Consider the following 15,884-nt stretch of genomic DNA (forward strand, 5'->3'; position numbering starts at 1 on the left):
TTTCAGTTGGAATGCAAGAAAGAAATAGTTAAATCTTGGACAAACTATTATCAAAGTAAAAATGGTTCTTTTTTCTGCCGGTTTTTAATTAATTTATCATGTTCATCATGACAGGTACATCATGCATCTACATGGAGGGAGGGATGCAGTAGGGTACCCCAGGGCTCTGTTTTAGGCCCAGTACTCTTCAACATATTCATCAACGATTTGGATGAGAGGATAGATGGGGAACTCATCAAATTTGTAGATGACACGAAGCTGGCAGGAATAGCAAACACTCCGGAAGATAGGCTTAAGATACAGAAGGATCTTTTTATTTTTTATTTATTTATTTGTCACAACATTATATATAAGTATAAGCATGAAATAACTATACGATATATAAACATATATATAACCATATGTAATAACTATATGAAATTGGATACAATCAAAGGGAACATTAGGACAGGAACAGTAGGCATGTTGGTGCTTTTATGCATGCCCCTTACAGACCTCTTAGGAATGGGGTGAGGTCAATAGTAGATAATTTTTGGTTAAAGCTTTGGGGATTTTGGGAAGAGACCGCAGAGTCTGGTAGCGCATTCCAGGCATTAAAAACTCTGTTACTGAAGTCATATTTTCTGCAATCAAGATTGGAGCGGTTCACATTAAGCTTAAATCTATTGTGTGCTCGTGTATTGTTGTGACTGAAGCTGAAGTAGTCTTCAACAGGAAGGACGTTGTAACAGATGATTCTATGAGTTAAGCTCAGGTCGTGTCGAAGGCGGCGGAGTTCTAAATTTTCTAAACCCAGGATTTCAAGTCTGGTGGCATAAGGTATTTTGTTGTGATCAGAGGAGTGGAGAACTCTTCTTGTAAAATATTTCTGAACACGCTCAATTGTATTAATGTCCGAAATGAGGTATGGGTTCCAGACAGGTGAGCTGTATTCAAGAATTGGTCTAGCAAATGTTTTATATGCTCTGGTTAGTAATGTAGTGTTTCTGGAGAAGAAGCTACACAAGATTAAGTTTACAACTCTTAAAGCCTTTTTTGCAATGTAGTTTCAGTGGGCTTTGGCACTTAGATCATTTGATATGAAAATTCCAAGGTCTTTAACGGCATGGGGGTCATCTATAAGGTAGTGTCCATCGAGTTTGTATTTAGTGTTCAGATTCTTTTTTCCAATGTGTAAGACAGAGCATTTGTTGGTTGAGATTTGGAGTTTCCAAGTTTTTGACCATTCCGACACAAAGTCAAGATCTTTTTGAAGGGTAGCTGTATTGTTGGTAGTGTTAAATAGTTTAACATCATCAGCAAAGAGAACACAATTGCTATAATATGGTCAGAGAGATCATTAATGTATAATATGAAGAATGTTGGTCCAAGAACGCTGCCTTGGGGAACGTCGCTATTGACAGGAACAGGATTTGATAGGGCACTGCCTTTTTTGACCACTTGTTGTCTGTTTGACAGGAACGCTGTTATCCAATTGTGGAGGGGTCCGGAGATGCCGTAGGATTTTAGTTTAAGGAGAAGTTTGTCATGTACCACAGAGTCAAAAGCTTTATAGAAGTCTATGTAAATTGCACCTATTGCTTTGCCTTGATCAAGATTTGTAGTCCATATGTTTTTGCAGTGTAGAAGTTGTAAATTACAGGATAAAAGACGAACATTGGGCGCTATCTAACAAAATGAAATTCAATGGTGAAAAAAGTAAAGTTCTACTTTAGGCAAGAAAAACAAAATTCACAGGTACAGTATATGTGGTACCTTGCTCAATGGTGATGACTGTGAGAGAGACTTTGAAGTCCTTGTGGATGATCATTTAAATTTCCAACACTGGAATTTTTAAAGAAAATGTTGGATAGCCATTTGTCTGAAATGGTGTAGGGTTTCCTGCCTGGGCAGGGGGTTGGACTAGAAGACCTCCAAGGTCCCTTCCAACTGTTATTATGTTATGTTATTAAATATGAGCCAGCAGTATGTTGCAGCTGCCAAAATAGCCAACACAGTTTTAGGCTGCATAAACAGAGGGATAGAATCAAGATCACATGTAGTGTTAATACCACTTTATAATGCCTTGGTAAGGCCATACTTGGAATACTGCATCCAGTTTTGGTTGCCACGATGTAAACACAATGTTGAGACTCTAAAAAGAGTACAGAGAAGAGCAACGAAGATTAGGGGCTTGAGGATAAAACACGTAAAGAACCGTTGTTGGAACTGGATATGTCTAGTCTTAAGAAAAGAAGGACTAGGGGCAACATGATAGCAATGTTCTGATATCTCAGGGATTGCCACAAAGAAGAGGGAGTCAAACTATTCTCCAAAAGCACCTGAGGGCAGGAAGCAGTGGATGGAAACTAATTAAGGAGAGAAACAATTTAGAACTAAGGAGTAATTTCTTGACAGTTAGAACAATTAACCAGTGGAACAACTTGCCTGCAGAAGTTGTAAATGCTCCAACGTTGGAAGTTTTTAAGGAGATTAGATAACCATTTGTCTGGAGTGGTGTAGGGTTTTCTGCCTAAGCAGGAGGTTGGACCAGAAGACCTCCAAAGTTCCTTCCAACTCTGTTATTCTATTCTACTTTGGGGTGACTCTTTCATGGCTGAAGATGGACTTCAGAAGGTGTGGGTGCTCCAACACTGGAGGCTTTTGAGAAGAGTCTGACCAGCCATTTGTCTAAAATGGTATAGGGTCCCCAGATTGAGCAGAGGGTTGGACTAGAATACCTCCAAGGTCCCTTCCAACTCTGTTATTCTGAATCTAGATCTTCTGGGTTAAAGTCATCACTATATTCACCTAGTTCTTATCAAACCCTAACAGATATCCCCCATCTAAAAATTATGTGTAGCATTATTGATATAAACAGAGATCAATTTCTTTTTACTTTCAGTTGCCACTTATAAAACCTGATTATTTTTCACCAGCAGTGAATTCATACTTGATTTGTTTAAAAATGGAAGTATTACCAAAAATAATCCCCAGAGCACAACTATTTTTAAACAAGGAGAGTTTTATTGGATTCTGAAAAATTGTGATATTAAATAAAATTGAGTTTAACTTCTCTTCTTAAAACTTGGATGCAGAATTTCTTCGTTTTTGTTTTTTTTTTAGTTAAGAAACAGCTGGACTGTGTATGCAGATATTCTTCTCACATTGAGCAATCCTCTTCCCAGCAGTCTGGAGCTTGCTTGACTTGTTATATTCCAATTAAATCTCAAGGGAAGATATGGCAAGGGAACTTTTATCAGAACAGGAAGCAAGAGCAGCATGGGAGGCTGAAGAATGATGCAAAGGTGCACTACAGGAAGAGTAACAATGCCATCTGCTACTTCAGTGCTTTAAAATGAAATAGAAAAACCAAAATTTCTTTTGCAGGAAAGAAATATTGAGCAAAAAAAGGCAGATTTTGGTATTTAAAAGTTAAGTTCAAAGGCATAATTTCATAGATCTTCAAGACACTTGAATCAAACAATAAATTATGTTAAATACATACATACTGCATTCTATATTTAAAAAGCAAAATAACTTTGAATGCATCAATATGCAATTCAAAGTTCTTCCCTCTCTTTATGTTCTGACCATCCACAAAATACATTCTTAGTTCAAAGCCATTTTAATTCTATTTCCTGCATATGGTAAATTCAACACAGCTGAAATGTTCCCAAACATTGAACTATTCTAAACATTTAGTGCAGGCTGTACATAATATATAGATGACACTGGCTACTTTTGATCATTCATTACCCATATCTTTACCATCTTCCATTATTCTTTAGAATAACACCATTTTGAAAAAACTACAAAAAAGAACACCATAAAATGAAATTCAGAAAATGTATTAATGTTTGCAGTCTCCATCATCTAAAATACTGAACTGCCTCTTGGGTTTGGTGGCCTCTTGCATTAGTTCATGTAGCTGTCCAACTTGTTCATCTCGAAGGGCATTAAGTTTCTCCTTTGTGAGATGTGCTCCAAAATCAGGCCGATCAGTGGTGTTTTGCACATGTTGATTAGCCTGCTGCTGTAGCATCATTGCATAGTTCTAAGAAGAGGAGAAAAAACAAATGATTAAAGTTGATGACAATTTGGTGGGAGGCATAATTTTTCAAGATAGGGACTGCAGGGATGATGGATAACCTTATCATATAGAGAAAGGTTTTTTTTTTAAGTGCTTCAGTAGTTTAAAAAAATAGAAATGTAAAATCAATCCAAAGGAATATAGACCTCATCATTTTTTATTTAAAAATAATTATTTAAAATCATAAGCTAATCATACTTTAAAGAATAATGGAGAGATAATTTTGAAGCATCCCCAAACTTTTATTTTTATGACCATTTTTACATGACTAAAAATATCAAGTAGATCAAATGAATCTGACTGTTAACCAACACCAGGAAAAAAGATCTTGCTCCAGAAAGATCAGTGTTTGAGCAAAATCCCTTTTTGTAACCTGACCCAGAAATTCAAATCCAATTTTTTAATCTAATGCTGGAAATGTGAGCTATCATATCATCTTAATTTGTAACAATAAGCATTTAAGAGTCTCACTGTGCTTAAAGGATACTTTTACAAAAGCCCCTAGTCTTCAAGTTCAATTTTTTTGAACAAATACACATCTATTTCTGTCTTTGTTGACAAGGGCTTAAAGAAGCTCTGGCATTATTTTTATTCTATCCTCTTTATTTTAAGGTCAAAATCTATTACTTTAACCCTGTAATATATAACAGGAACCTAAAGCAATTATTTACACATTCAGAAACTTGATTGGCAAATTTCAGTCTCATTTGGTTTCAGAATTAATTATATTTGGAGATCATCCGTTGTCAAGAGCACTAGTAATTTCACTGTCTCATTTGCTAGTCAATATTTTTTTCACTTCTGCATCAACTTAACATGATAGAACTTCCACACAATCACCAATTTAAAAGATTTTCAAAATATTAACTGAAAAAGTTAAGAAAAACAGTCTATAGAATTAAGAAAGCTAATAAAAACTGACAATCTTTTACATTTCAGTTTGAACTCTTGATTGCTGTACTCTGCAGCAATGAATCACTGAACCACTTCAGGCTGTTTCTGAAAATGAAGTAGCTCCATTAAAATCTCTCTTCTCCATGCTTTTTGGTAAACTTTTTTCTACTAAATTTGAATTAAAAATATCTGTGCCCAAACCACTGCTTATTTGCTGTATCAAATTTAACTGGCTCAATAGCAGTAACTGAGAAAAGGAATTAGTGGACAATCACTTAAATATGAGCCAGCAGTGTACTACAGCTGCCAACAAAGCTAACACAGTCTTAGGCTGCATTAACAGAGGGAAAGAATCAAGATTATGTGAAGTGTTAATATGAATTTCTAGTTCCTTGATAAGACCACACTTGGAATTCTGCATCCAATTTTGAACACCACAATATTAAAACTCGCCCCTTCATGGATTACTGCCTTGTCGTGGCAAAGGGGCTTGTGTAGCTCAGTGAAGCTATGAGTTATGCTGTGCAGGTCCACCCAAGACGGACAGGTCATAGCAGAGAGTTCTGACAAAACGTGATCCACTGGAGAAGGAAATGGCAACCCACTCCAGTATCTTTGCCATGAAAACTCCATGGACAGTACATAAAGGAAAAAAGATATGACGCTATGATAGGTCGGAAGGTGTCCAATATCCTACTGGGGAAGAGCGGAGGGCTAGTACTAGTAGCACCAGAAAGAATGAAGCGACTGGCCCAAAGCCAAAAGGACACTCAGCTGTTGATCTATCTGGTGGTGAAAGGAAAGTCCGATGCTATAAAAGATTTTTTCTCCATAGGAACCTGGAATGTTAAGATCCATGAATCAAGCCAAGCTGGATGTGGTCAAACAAGAGTTGACAAGACTGAACATCAACGTCTTAGGAATCAGTAAACTAAAATGGACAGGAATGGGTGAATTTAATTCAGATGACCATCAGGTATACTACTGCAGGCAAGAATCCCTCAGAAGAAATGGAGTAGCCTTCATAATCAATAAAAGAGTAGGAAAAGCAATACTGGGATACAATCCCCAAAATGACAGAATGATCTCAGTTCAAATCCAAAACAAACCATTCAATATCACAGTACTCCAAGTCTATACCCCAACCACTGGTGCTGAAGTGGATGAAATTGACTGGTTCTATGAAGCCCTACAGCACCTTATAGAATTAACACCAAAAATGATGTCCTTATCATCATGGGGGATTGGAATGCTAAAGTAGGAAGCTAAAAGATAACCGGAATAACAGGCAAGTTTGACCTTGGAGTACAAAATGAAGCAGGGCACAGGCTGATAGAATTCTGTCAAGATAATATGATGGTCATAGCAAACACTCTTTTCCAACAACCCAAGAGACGACTCTACACATGGACATCACAGAAATCAGATTGACTATGTGCTCTGCAGCCAAAGATGGAGAAGCTCTATACCAGTGGTTCCCAACCAGTGTGCCGCGGCACTAAGGGGTGCCGTGAGATCTTTTGAGGGTGCCGGGAACTTTTGAGCTACGGAGATTTTAAATATCTATTTCCTTATAAGGGTGCCGGGAACTTTTGAAAGGCTTTCCAAGGGTGCCTCAAACAAGAAAAGGTTGTGCCTCAAACAAGAAAAGGTTGGGAACCACTGCTCTATACAGTCAGTAAAAACAAGACCAGCAGCTGACTATGGCTCAGATCATGAGCTTCTCCTTGCAAAATTTAGGCTTAAATTGACGAAAGTAGGGAAAAACACCAGGCCACTCAGGTATAAACTAAATCATATCCCTGATGAATATACAGTAGAGGTGACAAATAGATTTAAGGAATTAGATCTGATAGACAGAGTGCCTGAAGAACTATGGATGGAGGTTCGCAACATTGTACAAGAGGTAGCAACTAAAACCATCCCAAAGAAAAAAAAGGCAAGAAAGCAAAATGGCTGTCTGAGGAAGCTTTGCAAATAGTGAGGAAAGAAGAGAAGCAAAAAGCAAGGGAGAAAGAAAGATACACCCAGTTGAATGCAGAATTCCAGAGAATAGCTAGAAGAGATAAGAATACATTCTTAAACAAAGAGTGCGAAGAAATAGAAGAAAACAATAGAATAGGAAGGACCAGAGATTTCTTCAAGAAAATTGGAGATATGAAGGGAACGTTTCATGCAAAGATGGGCACGATAAAGGACCAAAGTGACAGTGACCTAACAGAGACAGAAGAGGTTAAGAAGAGGTGGCAAAATTACACAAAAGAACTATACAAGAACGAGCTTAACATCCCTGATAACCATGATGGGGTGGTCACTGACCTTGAGCCAGACATCCTAGAATGTGAAGTCAAATGGGCCTTAGGAAATCTGAGCAACAACAAAGTTAGTGGAGGTGATAATATTCCAGCTGAGCTACTCAAAATCTTAAAAGATGATGCAGTAAAAGTGCTACACTCAATTTGTCAAAAAACTTGGAAAACTCAGCAGTGGCCACAGGATTGGAAAAGGTCAGTTTACATTCCAATTCCAAAGAAAGGCAATGCCAAAGAATGTTCAAACTATCGCACCATTGCACTCATTTCACATGCTAGTAAGGTTATGCTTAAAATCCTACAAGCTAGGCTCCAGCAGTATGTGGATCAAGAACTACCAGAAGTACAGGCAGGATTTCAAAGAGGCAGAGGAACTAGAGATCAAATTGCCAACATACGCTGGATCATGGAGAAAGCTAGGGAGTTCCAGAAAAACATCTACTTCTGCTTCATTGACTATGCTAAAACCTTTGATTGTGTGGATCACAACAAATTGTGTCAAGTTCTTAAAGAGATGGGTGTATCAGACCATCTTATTTGTCTCTTGAGAAACCTGTATGTGGGTCAAGAAGCAACAGTGAGAACTGGACATGGAACCACTGATTGGTTCAAAATTGGGAAAGGAGTCTGGCAAGGCTGTATACTATCACCCTGCGTATTTAACTTATATGCAGAGCACATCATGAGAAAGGTGGGGCTGGATGAATCAAAACTTGGAATTAAGATTGCCAGGAGAAATATCAACAACCTCAGATATGCAGATGATATCACTCTAATGGCAGAAAGCGAAGAGGAACTAAAAAGCCTCTTGATGTGGGTGAAGGAGGAGAATGCAAAAGTTGGGTTGAAACTCAACATTAAGAAAACTAAAATCATGGCATCCGGCCCTCTCAATTCCTGGCAGATAGATGGAGAAGAAATGGAGGTAGTGACAGATTTTATTTTCCTGAGCTCCAAGATCACCACAGATGGGGACTGCAACCAAGAAATTAAAAGATGCTTGCTCCTAGGGAGGAAAGCTATGACAAATCTAGACAGCGTACTAAAAAGCAGAGACATCATCTTGCCAAAAAAAGTGTGTATAGTCAAGGCTATGGTTTTCCCAGTTCTAATTTATGGCTGTGAAAGTTGGACCATAAGAACGGCTGAGCACCAAAGAATTTAGGCCTTTGAACTCTGGTGCTGGAGAAGACTCCTGCGAGTCCTTTGGACTGAAAGGCGAACAAACAAGTCTGTCCTAGAGGAGATCAACCCTGACTGCTCTTTAGAAGGCCAGATCCTAAAGATGAAACTGAAATACTTTGGCCACCTAATGAGAAGGAAGGACTCACTGGAGAAGAGCCTAATGCTGGGAAAGATTGAGGGCAAAAGAAGAATGGGACGACAGAGAATGGGATGGCTGGATGGAGTCACTGAAGCAGTAGGCGTGAGATTAAATGGACTCCAGAGAATGGTGGAGGATAGGAAGGCCTGAAGGAATGTTGTGCATGGCGTAGCGATGGGTCGGACGTGACTTCGCAACTAACAACAACAACAAATATTTTTAAAAATGTTGAGACTCTAGAAAGAATGCATGGAAGAACAACAAAGATGATTAGGGGATTGAAGGCTAAAACATATGAAGAATGGTTGCAAGAATTGGGTATAAATTAATGGGGGGGGAGGCATAGGAATAACATGATAGCAGTCCTCCAATACCTAAAGGCATTGCCACAAAGAAGAGGAGTCATCATATTCCCCAAAGCACCTGAACACAGGACAAGAAGCAATGGATGGACATTAATCTAGGAGAGAATCCACCTAGAACTAAGGAGAAATTTTCTGACAGAATAATTAATCAATGGAATGGCTTGCCTTCAGAAGTTGTGGACAACCACTTGTCTGAAATGGCATAAGATCCCCTTGCTTGAGCAGGGTCTTGGACTCCAACGTCCCTTCCAATTCCTATTTTGTTAAATCATTACAAATAAGACTAGGCAAATCCTTTAAAAGAAGTAGTCTAAAACAGAGGTGCCCAACCTTTTGGACCTCAGGAACCATCAAGTTCATAATTTTAAATCCTGCAGACCACTAATACGAATCGAGTGCGCCACTTACTGAGACGCCTGGACTCCCAGTGACAGGATGGGGTCCTTCAGGCACTCTCCCTTCTCTCTCTTACTCTCTCTCTCTCTCCCCCCCCACTCTTTCTCTCTCATTATGTCTCTCTCATCTCTCTTTCCCTCTATCTCTCTCTCCCCCACTCATTCTCTCTCCCCCCTCTCTCACTCATTCTCTCTCATCTCTCTTTCTCTTTCTCCTCCCCATTCTTTCTCTCTCTCCCACTCTTTCTCTCTCTCTTTTTCATTTTGTCCCTCTCTCTTTCATTCTGTCTTTTTCTCTCTCTCCCTCATTCTGATTCTCTCCCTCATTCTCTCTCTGTCTCTTTCTTTCTCTCATTCTCTCTCTGTCTCTCATTCTCTTTCTCTTTCATTTCATGGGCCAGTCAGTGTCTTGGAGCTGAGAGGAAGTCAAGCATCTCCCTGAGAGACCAAGGTGCACAGAGCACCAACAAGAGCCGGAAGAAATGCAGGAACGAAGCATTACTTGAACTTGCATGGCATCAGTTTCTGCCTCGGTATATTTGCCCAGTCGGTGGCGCAAAGCAGCCCTCGTCTCCTGCTGCTTGAGACTCAGAGCAGTAAATGGCATCTCCGGTGACCGCTGGTCTAAAAGACACTGGAGTTCATGCAAGAACACCTCCTTTGAGATTATTAAAATAGCAGCATCTTTTTTCAAGCTCTTGGAGCTGCTTCAGAATCTGCTTTCAGCTGTTTCTGTGCATGAGTGAACATACAGTCTGCATGTGGGAAGGTAGCAAGAGACATTATAAATTGAAGAGGCCCTATGTGCATCATGCATGTAGAATCAGCAGATGCCGTTCTGTTGCACTAATATGAGAAAAAGAAGAGAATCCATTACTTTCATTGTTCAAAAAAGTGTTTCATCTTTGCTTCCATACGTTCAAAATCATATTTCAAACAAATTGAACAGCACTTGTTATTGATCTTTGGCTTTTATCCAGGTAGAAGTAGACCATAGTGTTAAACTTGCATTTAGTAAATTGATCTCTTAAAGTGCTTTTTTCCTTTGGGTTATGAGCATGCAGCAATTCAAGGAGGTCACGAGGCAACACTCTTAAAATATTGATCCAGCTAGATATCACATCCTTAAAAATAGCAGAATCTGAGACTGGGTCATTCACACAGAAGGAAATCTATTTCCTACCTTCTCTCTTTGTTATCTCCAAAATAATTTATTATGAAACAATATTTGGTATGTTATTATCAGCATTTTTATAAGACAGTTGTAGGCATTCTATACAAAAAAAACATTTCAGAGAACTTCCAACTGACTTTGCGGCGAGATTAGATGTGAAGATTGGGTTTCTGCGCTCCTGCACTGAGTTCTCCCCGTTGGAGGGCTCTGACCGTGTACAGGTGGTGAAGAAAAGAGGAGCACCCTGCAGAACACAGAGAGCAGCAACTCTTCTGCTTGACTCAGGGCTAAAGCCACCCTCTCATCTACAAGAAGAGGCAGCTATCATGGCTGACACAAAGCTGGGAAGCCAAAGCAGCAAAGAAATATGCAGGAGCGTTGTAGATGAACAGTGACTGGAGCTAGGTGAGAAGATTCCTTTTTTATTTAGACCCTAACCTTAAAGAAAAAAAAAAGAGGAAAATCCAGGAAAATAGACTCTTAGAACTATTTCTTAAAGCAGCGAACAACTATAGAGAGAAAAATCCTAGACCCAAAAGAAAGGAACTAAGAGAGAAAAGCTAAAGACCTTTTAAAACATAGAAAACTGGATTTTCAAACTGGGTTGGCATTGTTTTGGAAAGGCATTATAAAATGCTGGAATGATCTACTTCCATAAATTGAACTAAATCTGGATTAATCAATTTATCAGACTTGAAACAACCCTGAAACCTAAACTGAGGTCGCCATCTGTGGTGAATGGAAAAAATACTATATCCCTACAAGACTAGGAAAATTCTTGGTAAAACAAATAAGCAACATTCATCTGGAGGACTGTGGTGATACTTATTGTTCTATAACTATCTACTTTATGATTACTGAAGACTCTATTATGAGAATAAGGAAGACTCTTAAATAAAGTGACTCTTGATTTATGGAAGCTGCTTGTACTACTTAAATGGAATTGATTAATAATCCTGAGATGTAAAGAACTATGACTATTGAACATTCTGAGGAGGAACATTGGACTTGAATGTTTTGTTTTTGGACCTGAGTAAGAGCGGGACATTAAAATAAGACAAGATGCTCTATCAGGGGGAAATGAGTAAGATTTCAAGAGAAATGGCATTGATGTTTCAAAGCATTAGGGGTACTATGGCAAAGAATCACAAAGAAATAAAGAACTTAATGCAAGACATAAATGAGAAAATAGAAAATATGCTACAACTGATAATAAATGAAGATCAAATAGACAGCAGAAAGAATGGAGGAAAAGATAGAACAAACCAGCAAACAAAGCAAGATGAAAAGGAGAAGACAATAAAGATAACAATGACTGGTTAAATAAACCAAGGGAAAAGTAATTTAAGAGATTTAAAAATGGAATCGGATAACCTGGAAGATATTTTTGAAAGGGAGATAGGGGTTTGGGTGGACACTTTGGAGACCTGGCAGCTTAGGAGGATAGAAATGGGAGAAATATTCAGACTGAATGGTGAAGACAAGATGCTGATAGAGACAAAGATCCAAGAGAGGAGTATGGGAGGCAAGCCAAAAAATGAATAAGAATTGAAGTATTAAAACGGACAAGAGATGATGGATAGAAAGGAATTATTATTACTTTTTTTCTTTTTTTCTAACATAATGATGGCCCAATTAAAAACTAGAATAGTGGTAGAAATAATAATACATACATTTATATAAAGCAATAGTTAGATGGAAGGATTGGAGGTTGAAAGATGGGATTATTAGGTATGTTTAAATAATAGAATGACTGATACTTGAATGGCATATTGTGACTTTGAATAAACAAATAATGAAGGACTATGTCTTAATATAAATAAGTGTATTAACACTAGGATTAGTAATGATGGCCTGACTAGAAGTTAGAATAGAAGTAGAAATAAGAAAAGGGGGAATATTAGCAGACATAATTTTTATATAATAGAATATAAGTAATAACTAGATGGAAAGATTAGAGACTGAAATATGGTATTACTATGTATGCTTAATAATATCATTGGCTTTAAAATGGAACCTTGAAATATTAAAAAACTACTCTAAAACAATCATGTATATCAATATTAGGATTACCTAAGTTTGATTAATGTAACAACTAATATTGTTATTATCATTGCTGTTTGTATCAAAATGAATTATACCCATTCATGTATTGATATTGATGAAAAAATAAAAATCCAATTTTTTAAAAAAAGCATTTCTGCCCTTTTAGATCTGGAGTAACTGAAAATATTATCCACACATTTTTATATTGTATATTTTTACAGAAATTGTTCTTTATAGAGATAGTACATAACTCCATTTTTGTTGAAAATCTCAGACAATTCAGATCTCTTTTTTTGTACATTTATCAGATAAGGATAAGATGCTATCACAATGTGGCAAAGTTTATGTAATAGCTTCTAATGTCAGAAAGGAGATAACAATTGTTCAAAGTGTGATTGTAGTCCATACTAATGGGATATCACTTTTTTATCAGAGTGTAAAGAGCATAAGAAGACAGATGTAAGAAGTTTTGTTAGCATGATTAATATTACAATCAAAGGTCAATCTGGTAATACGGCTCGCCTTTAGTTAGGGAAGATTTTGTTTTGTATAGATGAACTGATCTTGAGAATCATCACATACTACATATGAACTATGCAGATAGTAAAATATAGTAATTTTGTAATCAAAGATTAATGCTGATGCATAGTGAGAAAGGCAAACTATTACAAGCCACTTCTGGTTCTATTGCATTGTACTAAAAATGTATGAAAGCAATCTGAGAGCACTTATTTCTCCCGTAGCAACTGCCTATTTCAGGACTATATGAAGAAATGTAGGTTTAATAAGAACCAATGAAAATGACAAGTGAGTTTTATCAACCTAGCTGCTCAACACAAGCACTTTAAAGGCAGGAATCAGATTTGGTAGCAAAGAAATCCCATCATATTACATGCCAGTACTCATGTTTTAAATGAACTCAGGTAATGGCAAGACAATAAAATATGATCTTCACTTCACATAGGATATCATTATCCTAATTCTTCTCTCTTGAAAATGCTATCTTCAAGATTCAAGCAGCCTAGAGATCCAAAGTTAAGCTACTTTATTTCTTTTGTATAAAATTCCCCATTCCAATTCCCATTGATGAATGTATCTTTCTACAATATAGATGTTCTAATTTTTGATTTATACTACTGTTTATTTTTTTGGACAAACACATTGGATTGTATGTCTGTTTTGCAACTGATATAATCAATTCTCTTTTGGCCTGACATTAGCATGTGGATTTCATTGGAATATCTGAAGTATGGAAAGAATGCTTTTCAAAGGTTCATATGCAAAAATCTTTCAAGCTTCAATGCAAATTAGCACTGCATTACATGAACTCTTTATTTTAGTTTAGAAACAAATAGTTTAGAAACAAGAACTCTTGCTTGTTCGGTCTAACAGATTTATAACAGATTTATATATGCAAGCATTGCTTTGTGATTATCAAAATGAAGAATAAAGCCCTTTGAAAGTGTTTGCAATTTTATAACTGATGTTATTGTAGAGCAGAGCTGAAAAAAACATTACTAGAGAGATTAGAAAATGTATGTTAGAAGGGTGAATCTAAAGAAGGTACTTTTTATCATTTGGTGGATTTATAATAAAACAAAGAAATACTGGGCTCATTCATGTTATAATGACGATTTTTAAAACTAGCATAAAATCAAAACCTGAAGTTTTTCTTTTAGAAGTATTAGATAAGGAGTTGGGCAAAACGTTTGGAGCTTTGTTATTGTATATGTTGACTGCAACAAGAATTCTATATGCACAGAAATCAAAAGCTCTATCAATCCCAACAGAAGAATAGATAGAAAAAGTGATGGAGCTAGTAAAAATGGCAAAATTGATTGTTTTAATTAGAGAAAATAACATATCCAGCTCTGTTTTTACTTGGCAACCGTTTATGGATTTTGTGCTCAAGATAGAAAAAAAATGAACACTTGACATTCGGTTTTGCTGATTAATATAGTTTGTTGTTATAGAAATGGCTAATATTTGTTAAATTGATAAACTAAAAAGTTGAGGTGGTAATTTTATTCTGTATTTTACTGCACTGAAAAATGTTGGAAATGGATACTTTTGTTCCCCACCCCACCCCGTATCTACACCCTTCTTTCTCCCATTTTCTATCCTTTATTTACATTTATATTTAATGTTATGATAATTAAAAAAATAAAAATAGATTAGAAAGAGAATGAGTAAATCATCTAAAGTGATCACTGATATTATGAGAACTGAAATCCAACACAGTTGGATGGTTTCAGATTGGAGAAAGAGCTCAAATCACTACATATGACAATGGCACTAGTTTTTGTATCAGAACAGAATGATATTTTTATTTACATTGGTAACAAACATTGCATAAGAAGGTATTTTATAACTGAGGTATGATGTTGATGATAAATGGCCCAGAATCACACAAGTATGATGGACAGTATAGTAATTTGATCATCAAATAAAATTATTATACTTGAAAGCTGTCCCTTGCCCAACTTCCAAAACAGAGTCTCTGAAGGCCCAATTCAATTGATACTACTTATATACACTTAGCCCAGGTAGGAAGAACACTGAAGATGTATTTACTAGCAAAGTAAGAGAAAGGCAAAGGAAGCAGTTTCAATAGGATACTGCTAGGTGCAAGCACAGCTAGCACAGGCATCAGATTCAGGACTTACAACCATTCATTTAGTGAGCATTCAAAATTATGGCACTGAAAAATGTGACCATTTTCCACACATGACCATTGCAGCATGTCCATGGTACATGATCAAAAGCTGGATGCTTAGCAACTGGCATGTATTTATGATGATTGTAGAGTCCTGGGGTCATGTGATCACTATTTCAATCTTCTGACAAGCAAAGTCAATGACAGAAGCCAGATTTACTTAATGACCACACAATTCACTTACAGTGATTTGCTAAACGACTGTAGAAAGAAAGGTTGTAAAATGGGGCAAAGCTTACTTAACAACTGTCTTGCTTGCAATGAAAATTTGGGGCTCAACTGTGTTCGTAAGTCAAGGACTGTCTGTTCATGTGTACCAATTCTGATACGTTTTTAAACATACAAAAAATACTATTTCTCATCCAACATTATAGCTTCCCAGCTGCACAACACAAAAAATTACACATTACTAATTCTAGGCAACACTATAAAGTCATGCATTTATTTGATACTATTGTCGGTATCTCTAAAATCTTTATTTCCCTGAAGGATTTGATCCTGTTATGTTTTATTGTCATAAAGATTCACTGCCGGGAGAAAAAAAAACATCAAATGCATGAAAAATGATCACAGCAAGGATAGCTAA

At 36.9% G+C, this 15,884-nt stretch overlaps 1 protein-coding gene across 5 annotated transcripts in view; it reads right to left on the reverse strand.

Annotated features, from left to right (window-relative positions):
• Positions 1 to 308: 308 nt before the first annotated feature.
• SDHAF3 (succinate dehydrogenase complex assembly factor 3) overlaps positions 309 to 15,884 on the reverse strand; it is a 43,480-nt gene continuing 27,904 nt past the window's right edge. For all 5 annotated transcript variants that reach the window (XM_058181504.1, XM_058181506.1, XM_058181507.1 and 2 more), the window contains one exon: positions 309 to 4,036. In XM_058181504.1, coding sequence (XP_058037487.1) covers positions 3,833 to 4,036 — 204 coding nt within the window. In that variant the 3' untranslated portion in view covers positions 309 to 3,832. The remainder of the gene's footprint in view (positions 4,037 to 15,884) is intronic.

Source organism: Ahaetulla prasina, chromosome 4 (genome assembly GCF_028640845.1).
Source record: "Ahaetulla prasina isolate Xishuangbanna chromosome 4, ASM2864084v1, whole genome shotgun sequence".
In the NCBI taxonomy this organism is placed as follows: Eukaryota; Metazoa; Chordata; class Lepidosauria; order Squamata; family Colubridae; genus Ahaetulla; species Ahaetulla prasina.